Source organism: Leuresthes tenuis, unplaced genomic scaffold (genome assembly GCF_036924035.1).
Source record: "Leuresthes tenuis unplaced genomic scaffold, fLeuTen1.0.hap1 SCAF_4, whole genome shotgun sequence".
Lineage (NCBI taxonomy): Eukaryota > Metazoa > Chordata > Actinopteri > Atheriniformes > Atherinopsidae > Leuresthes > Leuresthes tenuis.
Window position 1 is genome coordinate 24,046,305 of NW_027325358.1, and position 24,360 is coordinate 24,070,664.

General features: G+C 39.7%; 1 protein-coding gene across 1 annotated transcript in view; it reads left to right on the forward strand.

Moving 5' to 3' along the window:
- The window catches only part of LOC140304625 (multiple PDZ domain protein), a 55,784-nt gene that overhangs the window by 2,483 nt on the left and 28,941 nt on the right, over positions 1 to 24,360 (forward strand). The window contains exons 4-20 of the mRNA XM_072383333.1: positions 2,159 to 2,386; positions 2,537 to 2,605; positions 2,722 to 2,844; positions 3,048 to 3,131; positions 5,790 to 5,897; positions 6,014 to 6,116; positions 6,227 to 6,318; positions 6,616 to 6,829; positions 7,109 to 7,183; positions 7,814 to 7,893; positions 8,508 to 8,654; positions 10,755 to 10,940; positions 11,122 to 11,283; positions 11,689 to 11,898; positions 13,665 to 13,832; positions 16,702 to 16,825; positions 19,410 to 19,608. Coding sequence (XP_072239434.1) covers positions 2,159 to 2,386; positions 2,537 to 2,605; positions 2,722 to 2,844; positions 3,048 to 3,131; positions 5,790 to 5,897; positions 6,014 to 6,116; positions 6,227 to 6,318; positions 6,616 to 6,829; positions 7,109 to 7,183; positions 7,814 to 7,893; positions 8,508 to 8,654; positions 10,755 to 10,940; positions 11,122 to 11,283; positions 11,689 to 11,898; positions 13,665 to 13,832; positions 16,702 to 16,825; positions 19,410 to 19,608 — 2,372 coding nt within the window. The remainder of the gene's footprint in view (positions 1 to 2,158; positions 2,387 to 2,536; positions 2,606 to 2,721; positions 2,845 to 3,047; positions 3,132 to 5,789; positions 5,898 to 6,013; positions 6,117 to 6,226; positions 6,319 to 6,615; positions 6,830 to 7,108; positions 7,184 to 7,813; positions 7,894 to 8,507; positions 8,655 to 10,754; positions 10,941 to 11,121; positions 11,284 to 11,688; positions 11,899 to 13,664; positions 13,833 to 16,701; positions 16,826 to 19,409; positions 19,609 to 24,360) is intronic.

A 24,360-nucleotide genomic window follows, 5' to 3' on the forward strand; every position in this document is an offset into this window, starting at 1 on the left:
GGAGGGCATAGCAGGAGGCACTAATCCACAGATCTTTGTGTCACTCTGAACATTTGTGCAAGAGATTTCTGGTTGCTTACCTTTGGACTGCTGCTCTCATTAGCAAATGGTGAGGGCTAATTAGATTCAAACCAACAGATCTGATCAAATATTCTCTTTGTCCCACTTTCTTAACATGGGGTGGTGAGGAAAATCTCCATTTGAACAGAAAAAGACTATCAGCAGGACCAGACTCAGGAAGCGATGTCATATGCCGGTTGGGGGGTTACATGTTAAGGGGGGTAGAATTGATGTAAAATCCTAGTTCCAAAAGCATTGTAACACTGTGTCAAATGCAAATAAAAATAGAATCCAATGGCTTCAAAATCTACTAAATCTATGTTTTATTCCCAATAAAACACGTAAAACATATCTGATGTTGAAAGTGGGACATTTTATCATTAAAAAGAAACAGGTAAAGGAAAATGTTGCAACTAAATAGATGAATTGGGAGCACATCAGTAAAATGATTGGGCATGAAAAGAGCACCTTACAGAGGCAGTCTCTCAGAAGTCAAGATAGGCAGAGGTTCAGTCATCTGCAAATAGTGAAGGAATTGTAGAATAACATTCCTCAATGTAAAATTACAAAGACTTTGAATATTCCATCACTACAATGCGTGATGTTATCAAAAGGATGCAGCGAACCGGGCCTCGATTACAACAGCTCTCTCTGGGCCTTTGAGGAAATATTTACAGAAATGCACAAAGCTAGAAGAAGTTGCAAAAAACAATCTCAAGACGAGAGAGTATCCTGCAAAGACTGCGCCAAATGCCCAGTAATCCTGAAGCTGGTGCAGTAGAGACCAGAGATAACAGCAAACACTTGCAGAAATGTCTGCATCTCTTTAAGTACTCGCATGTGTCTGCTATATGAAAAACACTGAATAAGAGGCGTCGATGGAAGGATGATTTAGCTGCTGTGGTATGATCTGTATAGGGCTGCTCAAACAAAACCGAACTGAGGTGGCTCTGTAAAAGGAGTGTTTAATTCCTCGTTGTTTAGGCAGCCAAACATCTCATAGTGATTGTTGCTTTTTTGAGTCTCCGATTGAATAAATTCAAAAGATCACAGGCTGCTCTATGAATGATTTTGATATGAAAAGCATAACAGTTTTGTGTGTGTTTGTGCTAGTTTAGTCAACACGGTGTTTGGTTTTCTGAATGATCAATGCAGAAACACTGATAACTGCAGAGGGTTTTTATTTTCTTTCAGCTGTGGGAGAAATGTGTGACACCGTTTAGGCATTTAACTTACTCGTTTGTGCTGAGCATCATAGCCTGGTAACTGCCCGATGTTGTGCACTCTAATAAGATAACCTGCAGCCTCCACACACAAGCGTTTATTAAATTAGCCATGTTGCACAAGCCTGCAGCCATTTAGCATCTTTGCAGCCCAGGAAATGTGGCACTGGACTATGCCCAAGGTCTGGATTTTTTTGAAGGACTGACACAGAGAGTTTGTATTTGTTAAATAAACAAATGGTTTCCTATCCATAGCAACAAGAATATAACGGCAAATCAAACTAGAGTGAAGTCGCCCATTAGATTCTTTTGATAGCATGATTTTATTCTGTGTCGGCTGTTTAAACAGTTGCCAACCAGTTGAAAGGTTTTTTTTTAAACTTTGGAACAGAGAGCTTAACAGACAAAAGGCAACAGTTTTGTGGAACTAAAAAGAAGTCTTTATCTCAGATCCCTGTGTTCCTACTTATCTTTTTCCATTCTGCTCCATTTTAACTGTATCATTCTGGGTTTTTATGTTAACGCTCATCTCCCCTCCCTCCCTGTTTTCCCTGTCACATGTTTTTGTCTCACAATGTCTCCTTTTCAATTTCTCCATCCTTTCTATTTCCACCCACTCCTCTCTCACCTTCATGCCATTCCTCCCTGACTCCATATTTCCTTTTTTAAAATGAATATCGCCACTTTTTGATTAATCTGCTTCCTCATCTTTTCATTTACCTCACCCATCTCCGTCTTTCCTTTTGCCTTCTCTGCATCCCTCAGTCCACACTCTCTATCTCACCTGTGACCTAATCCATCCCTTCCATTCTCCTATTTCCACTTTTTTATGTGTCTAATTAATTCTTTCCTTACTGCTCTCTTGATCTAACAAGGCGAAGGGAATCTCCAAGTCTGTGTCCATGAACTGCGGCCCATGCCAGGGCTTAGCTCTGGGCTCGAAGATGCTGAGCCATAGTGACTCATACACATGGGCCGTGGAGAACCAAAGGCCCAGTGCTGCCAGATCCTTCCAGAGGGAGGGCAGCTTTTCCTCTCTAGGCTCACAAGATCTGTCCCTCACAGACATCTACCCTGACAATTCCATTCACACGGAATTCCAGGTATGTAGAGAATAGCCATGATAAAGGACAGATTATGTTACATTAAAGACTGTCTGTACATGAATAAAGTCAAGCCCAGTTGTCTATCATACGCGGGAATAGATCTCATGAAGATTTTATTTCAAGTGTGCTTTGCCTTTTATTTTTCAGTACTGCACCCCCCCTCGGATCTCCCGCACCATGTCAATGGGGAGAAACCTTTCTGCCATTGCACATGAGGTACAGTAAGCTTTGCATGTGTGGTGTTCCTATTAAATGCCGTTAAAAGGCATATTGTTTACTTTGTTTATTTAGATTTTTTTTCTTTTTCTGTTTCCCTTCGTCTGCCATGTTAGAGGCGTCATGTGGAGATAATAGAGCTGATGAATGATGGGAAAGGACTTGGTTTTGGCATCATAGGAGGACGGAGCACAGGTGTCATGGTCAAGACCATTCTGCCTGGAGGAGCAGCTGGAAGGGTAAATCTACCTGTTTTAATTAATCTCAATCACAGGTCACTGATTGCTTTTCTGTTCTAAAGTTCCACCATAAGGAAAGCGATTTAACCTGCAAAAATCTCAAGGCATTTCCTTAGTTGATAAAGGAAGGCTTAAAACATTCTAATGCTGTGCTTATATTAAATGTTTAGAGTTTTATGGTTTGTTGATATGATGTTTCTCAGGATAGTCGTCTGTGTAGTGGAGATCAGATCCTACGCATTGGAGATACAGAACTGGCAGGCATGAACAGCGAGCAGGTGGCACAGGTGAGCGATTACCTCGAAAAATTAAGGTGGGAATAGATCTCATGAAGATGACCCTTTTGTGTTTACCCGTAAGGACGATGCTTTAAGAATCATTCCATATCACATATGTGCTACATTCTGATTGCCAAATAGTTCCCTGTGAAGGGTATTCAACCATGTTAAGTAGGGCTTGGCACATCAACGTGTTATTTTTGCGTTAACTAATGAATTCATTATCGCCAACAATTATCTCATTATCTAACGCAGTTTTTGTTATTTATTATTTTTAATGTAAACATCTGTTGCTCACTGGCTTTTATTTAGAAAAAGTCCATCGTGAGCGAGCCTAGTATGTTGCTTACTGCTGCGGCGCTCACTGGAAACAGTCAGAAAAGAAAGGAATGGCGGATGAAGTGGGCTAAACAAACATGGAGCAGGTTACAGAACTTTTACACGGCCATTTTTATTTCAAAGTTCTTCCAGGCAGCGCAGTCGAGACAGACAGAATTATTTGTGAGCACTGCAACGTTGAATTGTCTTATCACCGGAGTATTTCAATCATTGACTGTACAGTTCCAATAAAAGTGCATTATATGCTACTTTTGAATTCATTATTGGATTTTGCATATAACAATGCGATTAATCGTGATTAATCACAGGAAATCATGCGATTAACACAATTAAAGAATTTAATATTTGCCCAGCCCTAATGTTAAGTAATACCAGTAATATTCAGCAGCAAAAACACTCAATGCAAAAGCAACTATAACCAGTGTGGGGAAGAAGTGAACAATGGTTTATCCCTCCAAATTAAGTTCAAAAGCAAGATTATCCATCAACTGCAGCAGCTTGCCTGAGTTCCAAATAAAAAGAGGAAAACAGCCAACGGTTACACATTGAGCGTGAGACTCATGCAATTCCTCATTTTCCTCATAGAACGCATCAATCTTCTCATGCAGTGAAAAACTGATGACTGGTAACTAATGACTTTGCATTGCAAAAAAAAAAAGGTGGCACATGTAAAGACGGAGTAGCACTATGTGCTAGTTTGAGGTTTTCAGAACAATCAGGATGAAAGTGAGAGATATCCACTGTAAACAACTGTTGGATTTCTGACACCAGTTATCAGAGCAGAACGCTGCAGAACGGTGTAGCTGACTTATCAGAGATGTGCCAGTCAGCTGTTGCTGCAGCATCTGCTCTCTGACAGCTCACTGGAGTGTGTGTGTGAGTTTCTGTGGAAAGGGTAATGTGGCTCCCGTGCTCTGAAACTATTTCAGCTTTTTCCATTTCATTCTTATAAATCAACAGCCCTTTCTTGCATTTTTGACAGAAGCAGTCTTCAGGTTTAAAACTGTTCAGACAGCTTTAATTATTCAAATCAAATGATGATGCAGCCACAAATGTTTTCTGAACAGCCTCAGATCTCACAGTAGAATGTTAATAACAGAGCTGTTGCAACCCGCGTATTAAACCCACAGAAATAATGAGACAATGTTCCATTTGTAATTATGTCACAGAAGCAGTAGACTGTCTAAATCTGGCACATTCGTATTTTGCGTACCTCGACACGGTGCCTCAACAACAAACAGCAGAAGGGACACTGTCAGAGAAGACATGAATAAAGATTTTAAAGCACAGCTAGGTCCCATGCTTAAGTAGGCTACGTGTGTGATATAGATCAATAAATAGCAAGCTAGGATCTACAGTAATCATAAGACCGAAAAGTGGGAATTTAAGTGAATTATCGTTGCTGGAGGGTGGAGAGAGGAGAAGAGGACAGGAGGAACAGAGGAGATGGAGAGTGCAACAGACAGATCGGGTGTAATAAGAGTTGGACAGGTGAGGAGGAGGAGGATATCGGGTAGATAAGACGTAGTTTTTCACCATTCAAAAACATTCAATGTTGAATTGGTTAATTAACAAACAACAAAAAAAAAATGTTAGCAAAACATGATATACTATGTGACTGTGCAATTTATTCTCAGTGTTATATTCCTGCTGCTAACAGTGAAAATGACAAAACTGAACAACAACTCAGAACTGTAGAAGAAGAAAAGAGACATAGTAGGACCACCTCTAGAACATTTTATACACAAACATGATTAAGCGTTAAAAGACTTGAGGGGATGTTAAGTCGTCAACCATATGCCCTCACCCCATTCCGGTCGCCGTGTACACACATGCGCACACACGTGCACACACACATGCGCGTGCACATGCGCATACACATGCGCACACCTCAATCACAAGGACAAATGGAAGAGATGCTTCTTGTAACTGGGTACCCAGCATAAGGCATGGAGAGAGTGCTGTCTTCATTTGTGACGTTGGTGACGTTGCAGGGTGTTCCAAATAGAGGAATTTTGGAAAGGGAAGTTCCCTTCGCCAACATTCCCTGAACAGGTTGCAGGGGTTTGAGAGGTCTATTGAAGTGGCCAAGTCAAATTTATTTATGAAGCACATTAAAATCAACTGCTGTTAACTGAAGTGCTGTACACTGAAAAAAGCAATTAAGACAGAACAAACATTGAATATCAGCGTGGAATGCAATTATATCCCAGCTATCGCAGCTTATGTCTGTTCAGGAGAGCTGGCTGCCAACAGATTTTTCATTTTATGTATTCATGCTCCCATACTATCCCTTTTCATCTGTTCACAAATGACCACCTGGTCCAGGTGCTGCGAAATGCTGGTAGCAAGGTGAAACTGCTTATTGCAAGGGATGTTACCAAGGACAATCATCTCTCCTCTCCCGTTCTCAGCCAGGACAGCTCAGATGGCAAGGTGTGTCTGTGCGAGTGCTGCATGCGCATGATATTTTATACAAGCTAATTTGCCAGTAAGAGATATTAAATGTGTAAGGGAGTATTTGCCTAAAATGTTTCTCTCTGCCTTTTCAGCTCAGTGACTCAAGCGATGACTATGAGTTCAGTGTGGAGTTCACTAAAAACAGCCGTGGTCTGGGATTTACCGTCTCTAGCTATGTAGGAGACCTAAACTCTGGTATGGAGCTGACGAGTTTCAGTTGGGGCATAATTGACTATTTGATAATGAATTGCATTAGTAATTGTACATTTACACAATTATGTGTGTGTTTGTTGGAATCTGTTCAGTCTACAGTGCCGGTGTGATGGTAAAAAGCATTGTGAAAGGCAGTACAGTTGATCAAGATGGACGCATGCAGATTGGAGACACCATCCTGTCTGTAAGTTCTGCTAAAAACACAACAGATGGCTTTTTTACATTTTATCTCTGAAGACATTTAAAATGACAAATCGCAAAGATATGTTCTGTTCTGATGATTTTAGCTGATAAAGGAGTATTTTTTACTTGACTTCTTTATTTTAAATCACCATCCATCATCATACGTTGATTTTACTTGTACTTTCCATCTTGTTCTGTCTTTAATAATTGTTACTAATGGTCACTTTTGAACTTAGCATCACACCTCCCATCATACCTACACTCTCAGTCTGGATCTTACATTTGTCTCCTCCCTCAGGTAGATGAGGTGAGCCTTCAGGGCTGCAGTGAACAGCGTGCCATGGAAGTGCTCCGAAGGACAGGTCCCCTGGTCAGGCTGAGGTTGCTGAGGAAAGCTGTCTCTCTGAGTCACATCCTGCCGCCAGTTCATCCTCTGAAGCCCCTCCGACACTCCCACAGCTTCCAAGCTGGCAACCCCTACAAAGCTGGCCTCAAAAAGATTCAAGAGACAGGTGCTTTGCGCTGACAAGGAGAGACATTGCTACTGGCACAGTGGTGTATTATAGGGAGGTTTGAAGTGACTTAAAGTTATGCATCCTCCACTGTTTGGATAAACCAAAACAGATTAGATTTTTTGGTATTGGTTCACACAGAGTCTACAACTGATTTTTGTGCTTCGTTGGGCCAGTGTTGGACTTTTCTACCTTTTGCTTGTTGCCTTTCTCCACATTATTCTTTTTTGTAATAAGACTGTGTCTGTGCATTTATCTCTCAAACTTCCTGTCTCCCAGGAATTTGCTCTCTGCGTGAAATCTCCCGGCAAGCCGCATATGGCAGCAGACAACCCCGACATGAATACAGAGACGGTAGGCTCCTCTTCCCATACAGCACAGTGGTGCAGAACTGGATCATGGGACTCTGTCTGATATGCTAATTGGGACCACGGAACGGCGATGTGTCACTGAACCGTGCCCTTTGATGGGACTCTATTTATAGTTTTGTGCAATCATGTGTTTATCCAACTCATTCAGCTCATTCCAGATGATTTGTCTCCAACCCTGCCTGCATATACGGCTGTATTTAGACAAGAATTTGTGGGCCTGATTAGAGAGTGCAGTCAAAATAAGCCCTGATTGCTGTGAGGCTTTAATAGATGAATGAGGAAACATTACTTTGCCAGGAAATCACAAGATGGTGGATGTGAATATGCATGCCTGTTTGCCTGCGGTGTGTGTGTGTGTTTGTGTGTGTGTGTGTGTGTGTGTGGGTGTGTGTGCGCGCCTGTGTAAGTGGTTGTGTGTTGACACTCTAGTTTGCCACAAGGAGAATCATGTTGTCTTCTGGCTATAATAGAATCAAGGTGATATTTTTTTATATAGGACCCATTCTTTATTGATTGGACTGTCTGGGACTTAATACAATTTGAATTTGTGTGCGTGTGTGTACATCATTTCATATATTTGTGTGTATTCATTTTATGTGTGTACATTCTATAGGTGTAAAACTGACTGCTGATGAAGAGCACAACCTGAAGAAGAGGTGGCAGCATGCAGTCGGGCCCCGTTATGAAGTGACAGTAGGTCTCTCTGTGATGAAGATAAACACTAAGTATAGTACACAAATGAAAAAAGGCTAAAATATGAATACTGTATGTATGCACATTTTTAAAAATCTTGTATAATGTTAATAGGCTAAACTAAAGACTCAACTCCTAGCAATATCTGTTTAATGTACTGATTAATAACTGTATTAATACCTGTATCTTCTTCCATCTGTTAATCTTATTGTTATTGTTCTTCCCAGCAAATCTAGTGTAACCAGAATACTGGGATTGTCTATTGTTTATTGTGTGTCTATTATATATTTGTATGTTATTTATTTTATAAGGATATCTGGCCAATATCCAGTACTCGTGGATAATCGGGCACCCTATTAAAAGCTTTAAATAGCTTGCTTGGAGCTACCTTTTCACTCATTCAGTTGTGTAATACTTGCTGTATACATCATGTATAGTGTTGCATTTCCTGAATGATGTGTGAATAAATTAAACTACTTACTACTTACTAACTTAGTAATTCAACATTATAAAAAGCACTTTTTCAAACAGACTAATGACTTCCCTCTGTGCATCTCTTACCATCTAAACCTTTGTTTCCTGTCATTTATTTGGCCCTTTTCCGTCTGTTTTAGGTGTGTCAGCTGGAGCGCTTCAGTGAGACGAGTGGTCTGGGCATCAGTCTGGAGGCTCGGGCAGGACATCACTATCTGTGCTCCATTTTACCTGAGGGGCCTGTTGGCCAAAGTGGCAAGATCTTTATTGGGGATCAGATATTGGAGGTAACTCTGAAACAGTCTCCCCCACTCAAGCAGCTGTTCTGCTACTCGTCCTTCACCAGTTAACCTTAAAATACTGATTCGAGCTCTTCTTGAAAGTGACACCTTTGAAGGTCATTCACTTTATAAAAGGAACTGAAATATGATCTGTGTCGGACCGATTACTGTGCCACGTACTGTGCAGTTATGTGAGAAAGAAACTACACCCTCTTTCAGTTGTAAGCTTTCACAAATCAGCACATAATTAAAAGTCATTTGGTCCTTTGTAGGTCCAAAATTTCTGTCAAACCTCCTAACATTAACACGTAACATATTACACAGTGTTGTTATTTATTTCTCAAAATATAGGTCAGAATACAGAATGTGCTGATATATAAAAACGCTAAAATTGAAAGAGTGGGTACTTTCTTTTTCCCGACTTTATATTCCTGGATTACAGATGGGACACTTGTACTTAAATCCCACAAAATAGTTCAAAATAGTTCAACTTACAGCTTGAATTGTTCTAGCAGTGACTCTGGCTACTTAATACTCCTGGATACCCAAACCTGAAATGTCACCCCAAAAAAATGTAGGCCTCTTTGGCAGATTTAAAGTATTGAATACTCATATATTGCAACAATCTTACTCCGGAATGTGTGATAACCGTTTCATCAAAGCTCAAAATGTAGACATGTCACAAAAGCCTCATAAATTGTGTAATGACTACATTTTGAAGGCTTTAAAATAAAAGATTTTGCTTTACAGTACATGAAACTATGACAAAAGGAATGTCTGCCATTCTTAACATGCCCAAAAACATTTGTAAGGACTTAGGAGCAGTGTCCTGTGACAATAATCCATGCTCTCAAGCTCCATGAGGCTACATTTTCTAAATTTCTGTCACGTTTTCGTTCGGTTTAATAAAATACTTGCTTGAAATACGTGATTGCGGGGGCCAATACCTTTTCTTCGTGACTAAAGCTGTGAAATTTATGCAAGATACCACCTCAGTGAAACGATTACAGAATGAAGTTAAAGAACTTAAATGTAATAAATTAGCAGATGACTCGGGGGGGATGAAAGTTTAGAAATATATGGAAAATGCTAATTCAAATTCCAGTAAGCGTAAAGAAACTTTAACTTTAAACAGTCGTGTATTTTAGACATGTACAAAATTCTTTATGTGAGCTTTTAAAATGATCGTTTTTTTCCTCTGGGGAAAAAAAACAAATACAATATAAATATTAATAAATATAATTTGGGAAAGTGTGAGGGAAAAAGAAAATGAAAGAAATTTAATTTTAGTTACGAGGTTGGCAAATATTGAACAAATTAAGCGTTGTTGCTCAGGAGGAAGAGCAGTTTATCTGCCATCGGAGGGTTGGCGGTTTCATTCCCGGCTTCCCTGAACCGCATGTTGAAGTGTGGGAAAAGAAAAGAACACTGTTGTGTGTGTGTGTGTGTAAATGTGGCTTGGAGTGGTACACTAGCTAAACTCTAACCAGAATAATCTTACATCATACATTATAAAAATCAGGTGCATATTTTTGAAGACGAGGAAAAATGATTAAATGACATGATGTGAAAGTGATGTAAAATGATGCATGACAGTATAGTCAGTATAGTATGACAGAACGAGTTAAATAAAGAAAGTTGATTCACTGTGATATGTTTCCATCCATGGCTGTCGGAATGTATGTGTTATAGTAATAATATTTTCTGGGTGTGAATACCTTTGACTCTGATATGTTCGTTTACCTTTACATTGTTTTGTTAAGTAGTATTGGATCCTTTGTCATTGATTTGACCTTTTTTTTCTCCTTGTAAAATATCTCAAATTGAAAATAAAGATATTGCCTATTGAAAATGTATGGTAAGGTCCAGGCATAAATATACGGTAGGGTTAAGAAAGTAAAACGTGTGTGGTTCAGGTCAGCCATCACGTCTCATGAAACTTACCTGCCCTTTCCAAAACAACTGACAAAATAATAAAATACTTGGGGAGAAACCTGGCTATCACACATCCTGTAGTTAGACTGGGTTGCAGCGAGTGTCACCAATAATACACCTCTAAGATATTTTAAATACACGAATAGTATATGTATCATATCTTCTTGACAGGTGAATGGGATCCCTCTCATTGGAGTGACACATAAGGAGGTTGTCAGTATTCTGAAGGAGCTCCCAGTGCGCGTATACCTCGTATGCTCTCGCATTGTGCCGCCTTCAGTTCTTGACAGCGATGAGGAAGAGGATGACGACGTTCGTCTCAGCCTGAAGGATCTGCTGGCGGAATTTAATGACAAGGTGAGGGCACAAACCGAGCAGGGAATGAACAGGAGACGCGAAGCATTAGCGTGGAAATCCTTTGGCTGACAAAAGTCTAAACTTACTTTACATGTAACACCTTTACACATAATCTACATTAAAAATGCCACTGACGTGCTTCTTTTGAATGCATCTTCTTTCGTTTGTCTGCTTGTCCCAGCTGGACCAGGGTTGTGTCATTCCCTGTCCTACAGCTGAGGACATTACAAAGCGCGGCGTGCCTCCCATGTCGCCTCCTTTGGCCATGTGGGAGAAAGAGGCTCAAGTGGTCGAGCTGGAGAAAGGCGATTCGGGACTGGGCTTCAGTATCCTCGACTACCAGGTCAGAGACTACAAATAGAACAGACTGGGGTTTAGCGTTAGGTTGGGAAAGCACCAGGAAAATCGAGAAGTGGACTCACATGTTTTGCAAGAAGAATGTATGATATGAATACATGAATGAACTGTATTTGGGTATATTTTTGTAGAAAACTGCTGACAAAGTGTCGAATTCAGCGTAAAATGAATAAATTCTTTTTTTTTGTCCACTTTTGAACCATCATCATTAAAGCTTCTAAGTCACATAAGGCTGGTTGCTCCTTTGGGAAAATAAATGTCCAATTTGCTTTCCGAAGGTTAACTGGCCTTTTTATCGCCTTGTTGAAGCTGCAGTCATCTCTCAATTTACTCTTTAATTTCCACTTAGATTTTAAATTAAACTAACGCTCTCTCCAACCTTAAACTGTAGGATCCTGAGGATGCCACTAAAACAGTTCTGATAATCCGCTCCCTGGTGCCCGGAGGAATCGCAGACCGAGACGGTCGCCTTCTACCTGGCGACCGACTGATGTTCGTTAACGAAAGTGATCTGGAAGGTTCCAGTCTGGATTATGCTGTACATGTCCTAAAATCCACTGGTTATGGACCTGTCCGCATTGGTGTTGCCAAACCCCTTCCAGTAAGTGAGGATTATTTAAGATATTTGCATATTCATCACACCATTTGGCTTTTTTCTTTTATTTCATGAAGTCTTGTTTCAAAAACCCTGTCCAAGAAGCAAACCTCTAAACAAAGCAATGTTATATCATGACAGAATTATTACATTATCTTGTCTTATCAAGCATTTTCATCATCATTAGGGACTTAAAAAGAAATTTCAAAAGACGGAGATTAGTATTATTATGATAATACTTTTTGTGATTAACTTATCAAACGAAGTTCTAACAAAGACAATCATGTGAAAAGGAGAAGTACACCCTCTCTCTTCAAAGCTTTGAAATATCGGAGCATAAAAAATCTGCCCCCCATCAGGTCTTAAAATGAGATCAACACAACCTCAGAAAGAATAATGCATGATACTCCATTATCATTATTTATTTAACAAAAACTAAGCCACATGCAGAGGCAGTGTGTGAAAAACTAAATACCACTCATGAATCAGTGGCTTTTAGACCCATCCGTAGTAGCAATAACTGGAAGTAATCATTTTATGTGTGACGTTATCAGTCCCTCATTATTTTGGAAGGATTATATTCCACCCTTTTTTTACAGCATTGCTTCTGTTCATTCAGGTCTTCAGGCATTGGTTCATGCACAGCTCTCTCCCACCAGAGCATTGCAACACCTTGATTCTTTTCTTTTTCAGCCATTCTGTTGTAGATTTGCTGCTGTGTTTGGGATCATGACCCAATTTCAGCCAAGCTTTAGCTTTCAGACAGATGGCCTCACATTTGAAAAGAGATGAGTTCCCGGTCAACTTAGTGCCTGTGGGTCCTGTGGCTGCAAAGCAAGCCCAAATCATCAGCCCTCCACCACCGTGCCTGACAGTTGGTATGAGGCGTTCGTGCTGATATGATGACTTCGTGGATTATGTTCAAACATCTCCACTTTCATCTCGACTGTCCAAAGGACATTGTTCCAGAAGTCTTGTGGTTTGTTCAGATACAACTTGACAAACCTGAGCCGTGCTGCCATGTTCTTTTTAAAGAGAAGAGGCCTTACTTGTTCAAGCTTTTCCTAAAATGTCCCCTCCTGGAAAGATTGGCAACTGTCTTGAATGATCTCCACTGAATAATCTTTCTCTCTGTAGACTGATGCCAAATTATTTTGAAATGGCCTTATAAACCTTCCCCAATGGATGAGCGGCAACAATTGCTTCCATACGATCACTGAAAATGTCTTTCCTCCTTGACAGTGTGTCAACGCACACCTGAATGCTGCAGACCAGCAAACTGCCAAAACAATCATGCAGAGGTGCTCACTGCTCCCAGAGGTATTGATCAATTAATCAAGAACATTTGATTAGGAACACCTGGGTGTGTTTAGTGTGTTTTTTCACACACTGCTTTCAGCTTTCTGCACTTTGGTTACTGTTTTGTTAAATAAACCAACAATTATAATAATTAGATTTCCAAAGATATGTAGGATAATTACTGAAATATACTTTTTCCCCAAGAATGGTGTTGTATTTCTTCTCCTTTTTGTTGTGGACTGTGGCTTGGTAACGAGGAACAGAGAATCCAGTTACAGGCCTTCTGCATTTTTAATGTAGCTGAGAGATGAACACAATCCTCGACCACACTACAGATGGAGAGAGAAGGGGAGAGGAGTGCAGGGTGTCTAATTTACAGTCACCTTCTGTAGCCTGTTTGCTTCAGGGTGACATTTTTTTTATTCCCCCCCAATGTCCCGGGCTTCAACTTTGGAATATTATTATATTCTCAGCTGGAACTGTGTGGCGGCTTGACGCCGATCTCAGAGAGGAGCACACGGGCCTCATGTGATGACACCGACAGCCACACTCAGGTCAGCCTGCTAGCTGAGCCAGCTGAGGCTAATATCAACACGACTTGGAACTCCGAAGAGACCAGCTTCACCCCGCCGTGTGACACGGTATGTCATACAAAACAAAATTAGCAAGTTTTTCAACTTTTGGAAAGTTATTCATTCCTTCTCACTGTTGTGGTTAGAAAAGAAGAGAACTCTGGTTCATGTGAGAGTAAAGTCACTTATATATGGGTTAAAAAACACAGCATTAGAATTTAAGATTAAAAAAAAAAAATTGTTCATATTGTTCAATTTATTTTTTTAATCTATTTATTCGTTAGTTTTGAAGCACCAATTGTTCTGTGGATAGTGTGTGCAGAAGACAAGTCGAGAGATACAATACGGTCAAAAATGTAAGCTTAAAACGTACCATCAAGTTCTTGAGCTTTTAAAGATCATCTGCCTTTGTTGTCAAATCCCTCACAATCATCATTCAGAATTCTCGTTAGAAATCACCAGTTGTTTAATGCTTTAAACTCAGAGGGAGGCATCTCTGCAGTGACAGTGTCAGTAACCCTGCTGTAGCGTAGATCGTGCAGTCTATCACAGAGGAAGGATTCCTCATCGTCATGCAAACCTGAGATTCTAGGGGAAGCCATTTTAGCTGCTCGAAAGAAGATTACCGTGTCAGTGCCTGTTCTCTTTGTTCATGTTCTTTAGTGGGGCGTTAAGAGGCTGGTTGTATCAGTATTACCGGGTCAGGTATAGAGAAAGTGCTCTGTGTCATTGACTTAAATTGCGGCCTCACCTTTTTCTACTCGCTTTTACTTAATTGCCAACAATTTTCTGTCTGAAAATACTTGCTGCTTGCAAAGACACACGGTCTGACACAAGGACAAAAAGTTCTGCCTCAAGCCTCTCGTATGGTGTTCTCATCAAAAACAAGCTCGTTGCAGAGGAAGTTTCAGAACTTCAGTGCCGTTTGTGCTCACTGTGAAAGTTCAAAGATCTCCTCATTGCCCTTTTTCTTTATTAAGTGCCCGAGGGGATATGAGAAGTCTACCTTTCTCCATGTTTTACATTTTAGAGTTACTCCAAAGGCCTTCACCTTAGTAATGTTTCTCAAGCTAAGTGGAGGGCCCTCCTTGAGAGGCGTAGAGCCACTGCAGGGGGAGATGACCAGGAGAAAAATATGGAGAGACCTTTTTTTGGATTCTGAAGGGGGACATCTCAGAAAAAGGTTTGAGAACAATTGTCCTAGAAAGTGAATAGTTCTGACATTATTTTTTGTTTCACCAGAATTATTGCTGTAGTGATAGTTTTGGACATCAAGAACTTGCTTAATTTTCTATATATATGATATAAATCCCTTCTGTTTTGCACACCACCTCCCTGTTTTTCACTGTTGGTAGCTGAACCCACTTTTATGGTGCAGACTAAGTCATCAGCAGTGGTGATATATATTGCTTGGATTTCCTATATATTTTCTGTTAAAAAAAATCACAGTATACTATGGATGAATCCGGTTAATTTTGTATCTTTCCTATTTTGCACCAACATAAGCTTAACAGTAGTTCAGAGTGAAGTACAGTGTCGTGGCAGCTGTCAGGTTGATTCCCAATTAAGCTGAAACAAGTCCACAGAGGATAAGTTATGATAAGTCCGATGAGCCAGGCACTTTTCCTCCGGTGCCACCAGCAGGTTGATTGTGAAAAACTAACACTATCAGCCTGAGCTGTACGTATGTTCGCTTCTAACTGCCACATGTCAGAATTCCAACATGTAAACTAAGATGGTGAAAATTTTAAACTTTGCTCATTAGCATTTGTTTGTTAACTTTTCGTTCATGTATCTTCGCTGACATCTCATCCAATGACATGTCCTAAAAGGCTGGGATGCTGTGTGAAATATAAATGTATCAGAATGCACTGATTTGCTATTTAAACTCTATATTGACTTCTTCCTCATAAAATACCTGCTTTCCTTGAATATTATTCTTGCACCACACTTGAAAACACTGTTCCACGGTGGCAAGTTAACCACTGTGTAGGGGCCATTTTAGCACCCAATCTGTTGCACTTCCAAGTCATGCTGTAGTAATCCCTGCTGAACGTGATTTAACATTGTCTTCCTGAAATCAGTCACCCTAAAGGCAGCACATGTTGCTTTGAAACCTTGCGATGTGTACGAATGTGCCCACTTTCTATCACAAATGTTGACTTCTGATGTATGCTCTAATAGGGAATTGGATGGTTTCTCTCCTCTTCCGTCCAGATAATGCAGTGTCCATGATTTCCAACAATAATTTGTCATTTCGATTGACTGCAGTACAGTTTCACCTGTGGATGCCGTGATGGACTGTGTTCAATGACAATGGTTTTCCACTTCTGAATCATGTCAGTTTTTCATGTGCTGCCAGAGGGCCAGAATACCACCACTATGAAGTATTGCTTTTCCCTCTTGCCCCTTGCAGAGATATTTCTGAATACTCTGACCCTTTTAATGTCTTTAAACTCCATAGAAATTGAATAGAAACTATTTGCTCAATCACGTTACTGTCTGGTTCCCAGGAGACCTTAGTTGTGAGGTGCACAACAATGTTTTTCACTGATTTTTCTAGCATTACACAACTTTTAGTCTTTTCTCTCCCTGTGTTCTAGCTTCAGTTATGAGCTGTTTGCATAAGATTTAGCTAAAAGTTAGCATATAAGTTCTCCATTTTAAAAATCTCTATTATTATTTTTTTTGTTTCTTTTTAGTTAATTAGAGTGTACAAATGATTTGAATACATCCTGTTTTCATTTACATTTACACATCCACTCTTTTTTTGTTATTACCATGTTAGCGTACGAGCTCAGAGCACCACTCCTCTGATAAACAGTTCTGATAATCCGCTCACAATCGCCAGCATGACTCGAAACTTGCGTTTCACTTGTGAATTTGTCGCCCCACCATCAGGCTCTCACTCTTCTGTCCGTTCTCGTCTCTTTCTCAGGAAGACCAGCTGCGCCATCGCTTCGGCATCATGGAAGATGATAACGGCCAGCAAGCTCCACCCCTGCCCCGTCGCACAAGCTTTGAGAGGACAATCACTGTTGTCCGGGGCAACCGTAGCCTTGGTATGTTCTCCATCTTTCTCATGATGATGGTGTCTTGGTGTGTGTACATCGCAGGCATGGCGATAATGACACTAATAGGATGGGGTGATGACGACTGCCCTGAAGAGGAGTGGTGATGTAATGTGTTCCTCTTACCTGAGAGAAGAGATCATATCTGTGTGTGTTTGTATGTGTGTGTGTGTGCGTGTTTGTGTACAGTATTTGTGTGGGAAATTAGAAAGGGGATGAATGACTGCTTAAAGTAATTTGAAAGAATGTCTAGAAGTCATTGAAACTCATGGATATACTGTACGGTGCATTAAGTTGTATGTGGAGCTAAATATCTTTTAATACCCCAGTGATGAGAATAAACTGTTTTAACTGCAGGTCAAATGTTTGGCTGTTCAAACATGGCAGGAAAACAGCAGGGTGCAAGGCAGTCCTGCACTTTATCTAAAGGCACTATACAAAGCATAAGTAAACAAACTCATTTGTATTCTGGAAACATGTTCGGGTAAGGCGCCACAGTGCTTGTGTGCACGTGTGTGTGCGTGTCTGTCTGTGTGAGAGACAGAAAGAAAGTTTGAAATTATGTAAATTTTTTGTGGTAGAGAAAATCAAGGTCACAGTATCACTGCATTCTTTGGTTCTCATGTGTTTGAAACGGTTTAGGTCCTCTTGCTGAAATTTGAAATGAAGCACGGTCTTCTGGAAATTCACAAGTTGAGGGTTTGCAGATAAGGATTACTTTCTTCTTGTTTTATTTTTAAATTTAAAGATATGAACAGTCACCAAAAAGTGTCATGCAAAGGTTTGGGCACCCCTCAGAAAAATGTCCCTATCAAAGGGGTCGGCCAATTTATTCACTTATTACTCTCTTGATCTTTTTTTTTTTAAATCAATATAAGGAATGGGACCCAAACATGTATCCATACATGTTCGATTTTGTTAAGGTTGAGGGACTGTGAGGGATATGGCAGATCTTCCAGCTTGTGCCTGACGAGGTAGTCCATTCTGCATTGAGTTATTATGAGAACATATCTTCTTTTCATCTTTAACTTTTGAACAGGTTCCAGTATTTGCTTTCATTTCATTCAGTCCATTCCTCCCTCTGCCATTAAAATGCTCGCTGTGCCTCTGACTGTAGCATAAGCTTAAAGCATGATCAATCCTTCCCTTTTTGTAATCAATCCATCTATTTAATTGCAATCTGCCGTTTATACCACTAGATGTCAACACATCCTTCACACTGACACTTTAATCAAAATCATCTAGGAGCTCAAATCTCTTTGGATGCCCATATTTTTGCATGACACCATTTGTCATTTTGACACTCAGATTTGGTACAAAACAAAAATTGCACATGATTCTTGTGTTAGATGTTAAACGTAATCTTTTATCTTAACTTTATGCCCCTTTGAAGCTAAATTTAACTACTCACAGTAACAGTCGCAGTCTGTATCATTAGTGCTTGAATGACAATGTGGTACCATATTTATTTTTGCTACTTCTTCCACTTACATATATATATATATATATGTAAAAGGCTTCTGTGATGACTATGATTTTAATGCCCAGTTTTGGCAAAGAGTTTATTGCAGGTTTGTTCAGGAGCATCTGGATGTCTTCAGAGCAGGTTTTAAGAGAAAAAAAATTCAAATGTGGTATTTTTTTCTTGCCGTGCTCATCTCAAATATGACAATAAGAAGCCTACATAGTCTCAATCAGTTGTTGTGAACCCTGTTGTGCTTAAGCCTTTGGTACTGTCAGGAAAGTTAGAACTTTTCATTAGTTATACTTAAGCATTCTTTTTGCAGAGTGTGTAATAGTTAATATTAGTGTTGTAGAACTTCAGCACCTTTTGACTTTGAAACTTTCAGCTTTATTTCTACCTTTGAAATGTGTCTGTAAGCGGCAGGGGTTGTGTCTCAAGTTGATTGTACTCCAAGCACTATGATTGTATTGTAATTTGAATGTAAAAACAAAACAGAAAAAAACCCAATAAACTGTTTATTTGATCCAAAAATAAGTACAAAGTCATTTCTTTGACCATCTTCAAATTATATACAACCATGGTGTTGTGGATGTGAATCGTTACTAGATAGCAAGGCTGTTTGCCACCACCTTAGATCAGTCTGCCTAATTTGTTACAGCCTTCCCTTTCGGCAGTGTCTGTATGTGTGTGCGTGAAGTGTGCACACGTGTGTGATGCCTGTTACCTCTGCCTGTTTGCATTAATGAAGTGTCATAATCCACCTAGTGCGCAAACTGATAATGCCAAAGTCAGGTGTTTGTGCGACGGGCATGTGTTACCCCTCCAGTCACCTGTGTCCTCTGTGGGTGTGAGTAAGCGCCACCGTGTCTGTGCACCTTATGTGAGTGTGACTGTGGAAGCTGATGGCCTGCAAATCTCAAGCATGTGTGGCCATGTCTGTGTGCTAATCTGCCTTGTGTCTGTCTTGATTACGCTGATTATTGCCACCATCAGGTGTTTATTTGGGCGACTGTGTCTGGCATGCGATCAAAGTGGTCTTAGCCAACCCTTGATTCATCTGTGCTTTCATGTGCTTGTGTGTCTTTTATGTGTTTGTGTGCATGTTGGCAGGGATGTCGGTGAGTGCTATCAAGGACGGCTCAGGCATACTGGTGCGCAGTGTGGTCCAGGGGGGCTCTGTTTGCCAGGATGGCAGGCTGGGGGTGGGGGACGCCATCTTGGCCATCAACAGAGAGCATACCTCCAACCTGACCAGTGCCCAGGCCAGAGCCATGCTCCGCCGACACTCTGTCACAGGGCCAGAAATAAGGTGAGGTCACAGCGTTACAATATGTGGAGAGTTCTGTGTTGATTTGTAAAATGTTTAAGTCTTGGAAAATAAATATTCTCGACATCAGCACTCTGCATCAGTCATGTCAAGTAGGAACTATGCTAAAGAATTACTGGTAACACACTCCATAGGCCCAAACTATGGCCAATAGTACCGTTTGTACCTTTAACTCAACTGGATGTAATGCCACTCCATAAATGTACTCACATAACTTCCCTTCAGATTGAGGTCTTCTACTTCTCAGGAGGCACAGACATTGCTAACATTTTACAAAACAGTTATCTTGGTAACACCAAGAAGTTGCTAGAGATAAAAGATTAAAGTTAATTTAGACCTATCCTGTGTCACTATCGTCCCAAATTTCTGATTAGGCTAAGTTTAGGAATCAGAAGGTGATCTAGTGTTGAAAAAGTGAAAGACAGGATTGGCTCAGACTGTTTGTGTAAAATTTGTAGATACAAATGCACCAATAGAACTTCAGTGTTTGTGCCAGCAGCATTTGGAAGGCAGGAGTCTATAAATTACCTTGCAGAAGAGACTAAACTAGCAATTAAACATACCACATTTTGAAAGAAAAGCTGTCACTTATTAAAATCATGGGTCACATTTAATTGCATTTGGAGGCCCAGATGAATCCCACTGGTAGAAGTGCAGCATGTGTGGCGAGCCGAACACTCAAGCCTGGAAATAATGGTTAAAATGCAAGTAACAAAGCAAGTAAAATAATAATATTAATAAAATAAACAAATAACTTTTTAGTCCTTTTCCTTGGTAGGCATACCTTACTGATTTTGCACTACCCATTTGTTTTTTTTGCTGCCTTTTTTTTTTTTTGTGTGTGTTATAAATGCTTTGGAGAGTGAACAACATGCCTTGATTGGTTCATTAGCCACTCTGAGCATGTGGGCGACTGTTAATGTCAAGCCTTTAATGATATTTGTGCTTCAGTTTTGCTCTCACTTGAGTTCATACGTTTAAGGACAGATGGAAACACCTTACATGTCTTTTTTTTAATCTCTTCATTTTCTAAGAGAATTCACTTTGCTTTTACATGCGTTGTAAATCTTTAAAGTGATATTTCAAAATTTCACTTTAGTGTTACTTGATAATAATTGGATAAACACCAACATGTTAGCAGTTGACTGACATAGTATTGAATGCAACAAATTCATATTTTCATTACTTTAGTAATTAATAGGTCATTTACATAAATACCAAACTGCTATTTGAATTTGAAAGAAGAGATTAAAACCAAAAGATTTATTCGACAGGTATGTTGTGGGGAAAAAAAAATCTGTTGAACCGTCTCAGTTACAGTGAAATGGCTTATTGGGACAAGAACAGAGCCATCACCATTAGTGCTTCTGCCCATCTCTGACTATGGCAAGACTAATTATCTGCTTTGAAATAAAAGCCTGCGATGTTAACGGCTTTAAGGCCTGGCACACTCATACAGACGTTTTCACTTGAACCAGCTAATTAGAGCTCTGCCCAAGCTGAAGTTAAACAGAGCCACCACAAATTAAAGTAAGGTGGAGCCGTGTAGTCATAATGCAAGAATATTATCAGATCAGATATCTCAGTGTAGCACAAACTGTATGTGCACATGGTTCTGGGCGGGGGAAACATAATGGTGAAAATTACACATATGACGTTAATGGCCTACAATGGCAGGGAGAAGTGACAAAAGAAGACGAGATGAAAACCAAAAAAAAAAGAATCAAATCTTCAAAGTCCTCCCAGCTTTCTCATCAGTGCGGATAGTATTGTTCTAGCTTATGAGTTCAACTACTCTCCTACTGTTTATAATGAAATCAGTATTAAACTATGAACAAGTTAATACATTTTAGTGCAGTCAAATTAGCCGTCTCGCCATGAAAATACATTGCCATTTTTGGTGTCATGAAACCAGAAATCCATAAAAGTTGTGTGTTTTGTGTATTTTATCTTTTTAAAAAACACACGCCTACTGTATCTACATGTCATATTTCCAGACAGTTGGGCTGATGTGTTTTCCCTCGTGACCTCAAAAAGTGTCCCAAACATTTTAAGAGAAAGATGAAATAGTCAAAAAATTTCGAAAACTAAACAAAATACCATTGGTTGGAAATAAAATAATGGTTCTTGTTCAAAAACAGGTTAAACACCAAACAACCATACAATACAAGTAATCAGTGTTAGCATTAAAGTTCTGCCATTTTACCTTGCTAACGAGCTAGCTAGCATCTACACTATCAACATATGCTCCTATTGGCTGTATACTGACATACCCTCTACTTTTGCTACACAGCCATGATGGTGGCCACTAAGGCTGAGAAGTTAACAGTGTTCCACAACTAAAAGTACACCATTGGGGAAATTTAAGTGAACTGCATATAGCCCAACTCTTTTGGGTTATGAAGCATGTAGCCTTACAGCAGCTCTTGAAACGGTCCTCATTTTAGAACATAGCTGTCCTTTTTCCTTTATATCAACACAAAATAACTATATATATATAGGAATACAGTCAAAACATTTTGTCAGTGTATCAGTAGTTTCATTAATACTGTAGGTTTTTTTCTCTGCTTGGATATACACAAGACAGCCTGTGGTTGTTTTCCATGACCATGTTTATGCAAACCACAAAAGTCAAACAACACAATGATACCGAGTGCCCCACTGGTACCAGGCCAGAGGAGGTACATGCTCTCCTTTTATACACAATCAAAAACGCTAGTAGTCCGCAGACGATACACAGGCTGACATCAAACAATGTTGGTGTGGACGGCATGTGGTCGTGTCCTGAGCCTCAGCGCATTACTACATTTAAAGAGCATAAAGTTGATTAGAAAATGCCTTGCAGCTGCACTTATCAGTCTCACCGGGCACTGCTCACAGAACCACTTTTTCCCACAGATAAGATAAGCATTAAAATGTACTTGGTTAGAGTGAAGAAAATATGGATTTTCTTAAAACTAACCATCTCATCTGTGTAAGAAGTCTCCATTCTCTGGTGCTGTGTCACTCCTCGTTATTTAGTGGACATAGTGAGCTTGCCATTTTGTAGTGATGTCCAAATGTAAAGTGAGCTTTTATATACCCGAGATAGTGTACTCAAAGTACCCCAAATTTGCAATGTGAAAAGTAATGCATAATCACCGGTGGTCACTAACCCAGCAAATATAAACCTTAATGCATTGCACCAAAGGAAGAAAGGCTGAGGATAAAGTAGACCCGCAGCAGCACTAAAATCTGTCATACAAATACTTACTTTCCGATGACCTTTTCTTTTTTTAAGCAATCTAAAGCATAAATTAATGTTGCTTTTGTATATTTAAGGAATAGGAAGTATCTTGTCTGAGATAATATTTATCAGTTTGTTTGTCTTTTTAACTGCAGGCACAAGACAAATGCTTAAGTTGTTTCAGAAAAATAATGTTAAATTGAATATGATTATGATGTGAGGGCAGACGAGCTGAGGACCTAAACGCCTCAGATGGGAGGCAGACTTGAATTAAAACTTACCAAATACCTTTTAGTGCAGTGAGTCCCAGACAGGGTTTACAAATTACCATTAATTGAGAATTTGAGTATAATTCAAGAACAATGAAGGGAGTTCAACAACAGCTGAACACAATAACATGACAGAATGGAGGCACTGATTAGATGAACAGGTTGGACAGACAGGGAAAATAGAGATACTAACAAAGGGGGGGGGGGGGGCTGGACAACAAACATATACACGCACAGGCTGATGAGACACAGGTGGGAATAATCGAGACAAACCCAGGGCAGGCCACCAGAGGAGGTAAAACCAGATAAAACACAGTAAACATAGAACAGAGTTTAACAAGAACCAAACAAGACATAACATCTGAAACCATAGACCGTGACAGATTAATGTGAACAAAGCACAGAAGCTAAACCTAAATGGTTCAAGGCATTAAGCATTTATTTATTTATTTGGGAAAACAAAGCTGAAATGTGCTGGATACACAAAAAGAAAAGAAAAAAGTACACTGGTATTGCCTTAAATGGTGAAGCAGCAGTCATGTCATTCAGGACACAGAGAAAATAAGACGAGTAGTGTCCCAAAGCGTTCTTTCATTATGATGACGACTTCACCATGCAGTCCTCTTCAAATACAGTGTTATGTACCTTTTTATGTACCTTTTTACAGTGAAATTGGGTTGTTTAGCCAAACTTATGCACCCAAAATAGGAATTAAAAAATACAGAAGTATGCAATTTCACAGGGTTTTTTTATTCCTCCGACACAAAATTTCTATTTAAGTATATCTACTTTGATGCACACACATATAGTGTGTATATATATATATATTTAGGTTTTTTTTTAAAGTGGATTCAGTCAATGTTATTTGTGCTGCGTTGATGCACATGATATCATTTACAGTTGAAATATAAAACAGCATTTGAAAGTGTTGCATTTTCGTTCTTTTTTGACACACACAAAAAAAAACAATAACTTGTACAGGTGTATTGATTTTCTTCAAACGCGTAACCCAAAACCTCCGATAAAAACCAGAAGTGCCAGCAGAGTGCTTCTTTTTTTTTCTAGTCACTCCCGACTGTAGACACCCCAGGGGTTCGATGTAGGACATGAGTGGCATATTCAAAACAGATCCCAGTCACTTATTTAGAACAGCTATTTATATTACACTCATGTGCACTTCTTGTTCTGTCATAGTTTAAACACATCTACGCTGGGAAATCACAAGCGCTATTAGTTTTA